At 37.2% G+C, this 9,591-nt stretch overlaps 1 protein-coding gene across 1 annotated transcript; it reads right to left on the reverse strand.

Annotated features, from left to right (window-relative positions):
- Positions 1-677: 677 nt before the first annotated feature.
- On the reverse strand, positions 678-1,625 carry LOC122731909 (olfactory receptor 5D18-like). The gene has a single exon (XM_043972158.1). It carries the CDS (start codon positions 1,623-1,625, stop codon positions 678-680), a length of 948 nt encoding a protein of 315 aa, XP_043828093.1.
- Between the last annotated feature and the right edge of the window lie 7,966 nt (positions 1,626-9,591).

The raw sequence follows: 9,591 nt of genomic DNA on the forward strand, positions 1-9,591 counted from the left end.
TGACAATTTATAGCTCTAAAGAACAATATGTGACTTGTCTGCATTAGCCTTGAAAGCAGGATATTTCATAGGTATGTGAGACCTATTGTAGAATTTTATCATCTAGAATAAAGTAAGGTTTGTCATTTGTTTCATCTTTAAAAGAAAGATTGAAGGAAGAAAATTTTAAAGCAGTAGTTCTCAAAGTGTGGTCCAAAGAAATCTCAGGGTCCTTCTGACCCTTACACTAATTCTACCTTAATAAACATGATTAAGCACCTACTTAGCCCCAAGCAACAACTATGTGAATGTCTAGATATGCAAAAAGAAGCAAAATACATTCCCTGTCATCAAGGAGCTTAAAACCTAATGTGGGAGGTGCTATATATGTATGTATTAAGGAATGTATATATTAATTGATTTCCCCAATAATTCTCACAGATCATGAGAACCAAAAGATGAATCACCAGTATCAATATTTTTATTGAGAAATTTTTTGTTGTTGTTTTCTCAGTGAACTGTATATGATTCTGTGTCACTACATTTAGGGTTTTCTTGGCAAAGACACAGATGTAGTTTTCCATTTCCTTTTCCAGCAGATTTCACAGGTTAGAAAACTGAGGCAAAGTGACTTGTCTAGGCTCACATAGGAAGTAAGTGTCTGAGGCCAGATTCAGTCTGACTCTAGGGCCAAAATTCTACCCACTGCACCACCTAGCTGGCATTTCCAATAATTTCCTGATTGCTTCTTTTACATCTTTATTTCTTAAACTATATATTAAAGGATTCAACATGGAGATAACCACTGTATAAAACACAGTGTTCACTCTTACTAGAAGCCATGAGATTTTGGAACTGGGCAAACAGTAGAGAAAGAGGATGATCCCATAGAAGATAGTAACAGCTGTCAGGTGAGAGGCACAAGTGGAGAAAGCTTTATATCTCCCAGTGGCTGAATGCATTTTCAGGACAGTGACAAAAATAAAAGCATAAGATGTGAGTACAATAATGAGGGTGAAAAATGTATTAAAATTAGCAAGGATAAATAGGATTGTCTCTGTAACATGTTTATCAGAGGTAGAGGCAGAAAGGATAGCAGAATACTCACAGAGAAAATTATTAATGATCTTGGTCCCAGAAAATGACAGTATAAGGAGAGAGTAGAGGAATATACCAGTAGAAATCATCCCCCATATGTATACTGCTGTCAGCATCAGGGCACAGCGTTTCTGGGACATGACAACTACATATAGCAAAGGACGGCAAATTGCTACAAAGCGGTCATAGGCCATCACTGCTAGTAAGAATGCCTCTGTGACCACACAGATGGAAGCAAAAGAATATTGTGTGATGCAGGGAGCAAAAGATATGGTTCTGTCTTCCACAACCAAGATTTGTAACAATTTGGGTGTAATTACACTAGAGTAACAGAAATCTATAAAAGATAAATGACAAAGGAAATTATACATAGGGGTGTGTAGTTTGGGATTAAACCTGATGGTCACAATCATGCCCAAGTTTCCTACTACAGTAATTATGTATATCACCAGGAAAACCAGGAATAGCGGGATCTGGAGCTCTGGGTAATCAGAGAATCCCAGAAGGATGAAGATGACATCACTCTCATTTTGGTCAGCATTCCCCATGGCTCCTACTGGAGAAAACCACAGAATACCAGAATTTTAGGGCATTTGCAAGAGATCTCAATGGCCATATTATACAACCCCAATTTGAAAAGCAATATCAGGGGCCACTAGGTGGCACAGTGGACAAAGCACTGGCCCTGGATTCAGGAGTACCTGAGTTCAAATCCAGCATCAGACACTTGAAGCTTACTAGCTGTGTGACCCTGGGCACTTAACCCTCATTGCCCTGCGAAAACAAAACAAAACAAAACAAAACAGAAAAAACAATATCAACATAACATCAGTCAGCAGTCAGGAGTCAGTAAAATAAACTTTCATGCACTTACTATATGTCAGGTCCTTTCCAAATTTCTGCGCAACACAAAGAAAGCTAAAAGACAATATAAAGGGAGAGAAAATATGTAAACAATTATGTATATACATAAACTATATCCAGGATAAATTGGGGGAAAAAATCACCAAAGATAAGACCCTAGACTTGATTGGGATTATGAGACATTTCCTGTAGAATGTGGTTTGATAGCTGAACCTTGAAGGAAACCAAGGGTCAAAGATCACAACTTACCATATAGCCTTTCTTTGAAGACTTTCAGGAAAACTTGCAGGGAAGTTTCCCATTTGATTTTGATTGCTTAATTGGGAAGATGAACCCAAAATGCATAATGACCCTCCATGTTCTTCATGTTTTTTGAACTATCACTTCTTATATTCCTTTCTGGGACTTAGCTCTCCTTCACAGATGCTTATAATTTTACTGAAGGAGAAATCTGAACTTGTTTCCCCTTGACCTCCAATGATTCAATGGTATTTGACTACTAGGGGGTCAGCTAGGTGGAAAAGTGGATAAAGAAATTGCCCTGGAATCAGAAGGACCTGCATTCAAATCTAATCTCAGACAGTAGCTGTGTGACCCTGGGCAAGTCACCACCCCAATTGCCTTAAAATATCCAAGGCTGGGGGCAGCTAGATGGCGCAGTGGTTAAAGCGCTGGTCCTGGATTCAGGAGTACCTGAGTTCAAATCCAGCCTCAGACACTTAACACTTACTAGCTGTGTGACCCTGGGCAAGTTACTTAACCCCCATTGCCCCGCAAAAAAAAAAAAAAAAAAAAAAATATCCAAGGCCATCTCCAGTCATCATGATCTATATCTTACCACTGGACAGAAATTACTTTGGAGGAGAGAATGAAGTTTGTGACATTGCACAACCCTTCCTTTCTTAAATCGAATTCATTGAAAGTCATGATCTCTCTCTGATGTCATGAAACTTTTCAAGAACGAAGGGCAAACAATGATTTGAACATTAATTAAATTTCTTTTGGCATGTAAAAATGTTCCTAACAAGACTCTAATATAATTTTCTAGCTTTATATAAAATGTTCCTCTTTACCCACTCTATTTTTCAATTAAAATTTGACATCATATTATCCTTCACAGGGGGACTTCTGTCTCTTTTCTCTTAACCTAAATATGCTCTGGCCAGTGTCTGAAATGCACTCATTTTGTATTGTTTTCTGTAATAATGTACTTAAATATTTTCCACCCTAATAGAAGAAAAAAACTCATTTAAGTCAACGTCTTCATGTTTTGTTTGCTTGTTTTGGTGTATCTATGCCCAGCGCCTAGCACTGCCTTTGAGCAAGAGTAGTTAATTTTTTTAATTGATTGAATATCTTGATGTGCTTTCAAATTATCGTCCTTCCTGATCTCTTTTCTGAGACAAAAATATCCAGTTATTTCCCCTGATCATGAATAGGCAAAAATTAGACATGATTACTTATCTAAGTCATTTTATAATAGTCTATATTCCAATTGATACACTTGATAAAAGGTGACACCTGAAAGTGAAGATATTATTCTACCCACATTACTATTGGAGAAGAATACAAAAGGGCTATCCCATCCTTGGACAGTTATTTGTTGCAGTAGATAGAGTTCCAGGCATGGAGCCAGAAAAACTCATTTTCTTGAGTTCAAAACTGGCCTCAGACATTTACTTACTCTGTGTACCTGGACAAGTCATTTAACCCTTTCTGCCTCAGTTTCCTCATCTTTAAGATGAATTCATAAAAGAAATGGGAAGCCACTCCAATATGTTTGCTAAGAAAAATTCAAATGGGTTCATGAAGAGTTGGACATGACTGAACAGGAAATTACTCTCCTTATAGAAGGATATAGTGACTCTCTTCATCAAGCCTAATGCCAATATCACATATAAATACTTACCCTTGGGTTTTACAAATTAGTTTCATAAATATAAGAAAAAAATGTATATGATGAGGTATCAGTTTATCTAAAAAAGGGAGCTCAAGAGATGTTGTTGGGAATACATATACATATACATGTGCATATGCATGTATGCATATATATGCATTATATATATATATGCACATATATATGCATATGTACTATTATTCATCTGTAAAATGAGCTGGAGAAGGAAATGGTAAGCCACACTAGTATCTTCACTGTGAATACCCCAAAAGGGGTCATGAAGAGTTGGACTTTCCTGAAACAACTAAATGACAAAAAGAACAATTGGAAATAAGCAAAAAAATAATAATTGAATTTAGAAATAATGTAAGGAATAGGCTTGGAATTAAGACCTATGAGAAAGCATATCATATTTTTTTTTCTTTGAAGCAGTTGGGTATATAAACAGTAGTAACTTCAATAGAACTGCCTGTCTCTAACAATTGCTGAATTTGTTGCCTAATATGGAATTTGATAATTTATATAGCTTCCCACCTTCTTAAAATAAGAGTAAGTTTTTGGATGATAGGTACTATTTTCATTGACTCTGTATCTTGTAGCCTGATACAGTCATATGTACCCAATACAAGCTCAGTAAATTTTACTTGCTGATGATTTAAAAAGAAAAAAAAAAGCCCATTTCAAGTTATCCTTCACTCCCTTTCTCCAGAAGTTCTTTTTAGACATAGATGTCTTGTAGATAATAACTACTCCTTACTGACTTAAATTATTGAGGAACATATTATTTCCAAACCCTAGATTATTAAACTGTTAGTCACATAACTGAATGTGGTATTTCCTTTTGCTTTTTTCATATACCTATCTACCAGGTGCTGTGTAAAAATTTTTCAGGCAAAAAGGGGTCTTGAGTAGAAAAAAAAAGTTTAAGAAGCCCTGGTGTAGATCCTGGCAATGACATGGAAAGGGGAGAAAAATGCGATATACATTGACTTACCAGCATATGGACACTTTTGTCTATATTCCATACTTCTTAGAGTTGAAATGCTAGGAGTACTGGTGTTTCCATGATTGTAGAACAACAATAACAACAGCAAAAAGCTTATCAGATCAGGTTTAGTACAGTATTGGAAACACAGCCTTGTCACATTAAAATTGTACCAATTTTCATAGTGTGATATAGCAAAATAATGTGTTCTCTATTTCATAGCATATCCCTAAGACAAAAAGGAAGAAATAAACCAGGATAGTCTGTCCAGAGCCTGAGTCTGGGAAAGATGTTGGTAATCTTACTTTTTTTTCTCTAACCCTTGGGAATGAAAATCTAAATTACCTCAATGGTATATTTCCCACTGGGCTACAAAACAAGGTAGTAGAGGGAAGCTTGTGTCTCCTATGCCACCTCAAAGAAGGAGTGCCTTGAAATCTCTGTGGAACCTACCATGGAGAAAATTTTCCTTTGATTTTAATTACTTGAGAAAAATCAATTCAGAAAGTTCTTGGAATGGTGCAAGAGGTGGGAATTACAATGATGCAATCTTTGAACACAATTTCTATCACTCAATTATTAAGTGAGTAGCTACTTGTGTACTCATACATGATATGGACAATACTGGCTTTAGGAAACAGAATCACCCTTTCATTCCATGCTCTGATGAGGAAACTCTGTGAGAAAAACCTCATCTGTATGATATCCACATGGGGCTCAGGCAGTCTTCAAAAAGTAAATTCTCTATTATAGCCCTAGCATGAAAAGTAGGCTCACGAGCTCCTTCTCTCATAATTACCCTTAGCACCATACCCAAATTCTTGAGGAAATCTGTACTTAAAAGGGACATTGCCCACAGTCCTGATGCTTCTTCCTGACAGGAGACACTTCCTTCAAGTGTTTATCCAATTGACAAGAGTAAACCAGGTCCTGGTTCACAAATACACCATATACATGAGTCATGAATGAGACAAGAACAGCCTGCAATAGGCCAAATCAAATGACAATAATATGCTTCATAATTACCTTTATTTCTAGAGGTCTATAAAGTGTGTTAATCTCTGTACCATATTTTCTGGATTAAAAAAAAATTAAAAAAATGAATACATTGACAAAAAGTAGCTCTAAGACACATGTCTAGGATCCTAAAATATAAGGTATGCCTCTGCATTGTGGTATGCTAACTCTATGGGGTGAAATGTTCTTCATTTATGGAAACAGTATTTGTGAGAGATAGGGAAGTTGCCCTTTATGTAGGATTTGATCCCCATTTTCTTTGCTAGCATTGATATTTAAATAATCTGTTAGATGCAGAATAGTTTGTGATGATCAATAGATGAAGTCAGAGAAATTTTCTCCTTGTTATGGGGAAGCTAGCTTGAAGAGAGAAACTGTCAGGATACAAACTATCTCAATCCAAAATTTGAACCCATAAAGATTAGGAACAGATGGAAAAAAGTACCTGCCCCTACTTCTAGCTGAGAAAGTCAAGAGCTAAAACAATGTGGATTAACACAGAAGGATGCTAACAGCGGGGCCAGACTGCCACCTACAAACCATCACACTGGTTAGAGAATTGATAAAGAGATAACAGTCTGCCACTACACTTTGTTTTTCTTTTTGATATATGTCCTGAGGGGAGCTAGGAGGGAAAGTCTATAGAAGGCTGTGCCTAGAGTCAGGAAAACTCCTCTTTCTGAGTTCAAACCTGACCTCAGACACTTCCCAACTATGTGACCCTTGGCACATCACTTAACACTGTTTGTTTCTTTTTAAAAAATGAGCTGAAGAAGGGGCGGCTAGGTGGTGCAGTGGATAAGCACCGGCCCTGGATTCAGGAGCACCTGAGTTCAAATCCGACCTCAGACACTTGACAATTACTAGCTGTGTGACCCCAGGCAAGTCACTTAACCCCCATTGCCCCGCCCAAAAAAAAATGAGCTGAAGAAAGAAAGGGGAGACAAAGAGACAGAGAGAGAGACAGAGAGAGAGTAAGAAAGACAGAGATAATGGTTATAATGGTAAAAAAAACCCACAATACCTAGAATCACAGTCTTGGAAGGGAAATGAAAGTTCATCTAATTTAAACTATTGTGGTTACCCAATCAGGTCTGCCTGATCATGACCCAATGATACATCAATACTGTACATGGGGATTTCTTCACAAAGATCCTGGAGTCATTTGCCATTTCCTTATCCAGTGTATGAAAACAGAGGCTAAGTGATTTGCCCAGGGTCACACAACTAGTAAATGTCTGTGGTCATATTTGAACTCAGATCTTCCTATCTCCACACATTACACTCTGTTCACTAAACCTCTCAGATGACTCCAAGTTAACCTATATTTGAATACAAATCCTACAATCCAGCACCTGATTGTAGATTTCCATTGAAGTTGAGCATATAACCTTACAAGGAAAATTATTCGGTTTTTGTATAACTCTGTTAGGAAGGTGTTCCCTTCCCACACAACTCTCTTTCATTGAGCCCAAATAATCAAATTTCCCAAGGTAAGCATTCTCACATTCCTGGACTGCCTCTTTTGAATGGCCACCTTCCTTTCCATACCATGATGCATTTTTGCTCTTTCAAATGTTAAAACCAAACAAACAAACAGTTAAAAAACACCCCTCCTGGTCTCATTTCTTACGCATTTACTATCATCATCATCCTGAAGGTACATCTGACCATAAGAGATGAAACCTAAACCATTTATGCCTTCACCATCTCTTAAATCTCATCATCAACATGGAGCTATTTTTCTTCTGTTACTATGTTATTATTCTGAAATCAATTGACACTAAAATACTACTGCTGCTGCTGCTACTACTACTACTACTACTACTACTACTACTACTACTACTACTACTACTACTACTACTAGGGTTTATTGAGTGTTCAAATAGGACTAGCACCTCTGCTGTGAGGTCTTGCTGAGCCCTTTTCAAAAATGCTCATCCAGCGTTGGTGTCTATCTGGAGTCACTTGTGGCTCCAAAAAGGCATACTGTGTGCCAAACCTCAGTTAACCATCTCAGCAGATGGACTAAACCATGTTGAGGGAGACCAACAGGCCTAAAATTTTAAGTAAGGTATGAGGGTGTCTCCCTCAAGTATGTTAAGGCTCCCCACCCCCTTGGGGAAATTAGTGGATTAGAAAATATTTTCCTGACTTTTGTCTTGCCACTGGACTTCAGTGACTCCAGAAGAGAGAGTGAGGCTTAAAATTTTGTGCACCTGTGTCTCATTGAAATCTAATTCACTAATAAATCAACATAGAGAGTAGGTGACAATTTACAGGTAGGGGTACAGACATCATAGACAAAGAGCAGACTTGATGTCACCCCAACTGAGCTTCCCCCTACACTAATTGACATGCAGGGCTGGGAAGAATGGGTCGCTGAATCAACATAATTTTCAAGAGAGATACCATATGTTATTGAATGTTAGAGCTGGGAGCAAACTTAGAACATAATTTGTCATAATTTGGGTCGGACATTTAAAACAAAATGTCAGAGTTAGGAGGAACCTTAGAGCATAGAATGTCAGAGCTTAGAAGGACTTAGAACATAGGAAGTCAAAGCTGGGAGGGACTACAGAATTGCTGGTTCTAGAATATCAGAGTTGGGAGGATTATGCAAATTAATAATCTAGATATAAATGAGTTAGTTGATGAATATATAAACAATCTGGATTTTATGGAGCTGCCTTATTATCCAAAAGAGTTTTATGAAATCTTGGATTAATAAGGTCAAAATGCCCTTCAACAGAACCCACCGTTTACAAGTGAATATCAAGCAAACCCCAGAGTTATTTGGGGTGATATATGCCAGTTGCCTCTCCAAAAGTCTGGAAATTTTTACCTAGCAGATAAGCCCCCATCTACTGACTTCTTTCTCCAGGATAATTGGTAGATTTCATGGCTCTCTAATAAACACCTTAGTTATTTTTCCTCCATAATGCTTGTAAAAACATCCCAGTATTCTTGTCTGTGATAACTTCTTTTGAATCATAAGCTCTTGTCATATTGTTTACTTTTAAGTTTAACTGTCAAACTGATTTGAATAATGGTAATGAAACTGATTACAGCCTGTATTAATAAGACAAGAAATCAGAAAGGTAATAAGTTTGGATCTGATTAATTGACAAACTAAAGTCTGTAACCAGTGAAAAAAAGCTTTTTATACTTTCACCAACAAAGAGGTTTTTGAACTTTTTCTTTGGAAGGAATCACCAAATGTACATGTCCTCTTGTTCTTTGGATAATAACATTTTTGCTGTGTGTTCCTAATTGCCCTCTCCAACTCCATGAATTTATCCCTCTCTTTTCTGTAGGAGTTACATTTTTAAAAATTTTTTTTCAGAGGAGGAACCTTAAGGCATGGGATGTTAGACATGGAAGAAAACTGAAAACATGTCAGCTCTAGAATGGACTCAACCTGTAACATTTTAGCTGGAAGGGAATTTAGACAAGTGACTGTAAAAGAAGTCAGTCAGGCAATAAACATTTATAACATGCTTACTATGTGCCAGGCACTGTGATAAATGCTAGAGATACAAATATAAAAAAAGAAAAAAGAAAGAAAAGACAAATCAAATGGGGGAAAAACCCAACAAGAGCATCCTAGCATGGGAACATGAAGTATAAAGGAGTGCAGTTGTGTGGGAATTTAAGAAGTAGATGGTTTGGGGGCAGCTAGGTGGTACAGTGGATAAAGCACTTGCCCTGGAATCAGAAGGACCTGAATTCAAAATGTCAAACACTTGAC

The sequence above is a fragment of the Dromiciops gliroides genome, chromosome 6 (assembly GCF_019393635.1).
Source record: "Dromiciops gliroides isolate mDroGli1 chromosome 6, mDroGli1.pri, whole genome shotgun sequence".
NCBI lineage: Eukaryota > Metazoa > Chordata > Mammalia > Microbiotheria > Microbiotheriidae > Dromiciops > Dromiciops gliroides.

Bases quoted from the DNA above. Each gene is read 5' to 3' on its own strand.
- LOC122731909 (XM_043972158.1), bottom strand. From the start codon at position 1,625: ATGGGGAATGCTGACCAAAATGAGAGTGATGTCATCTTCATCCTTCTG.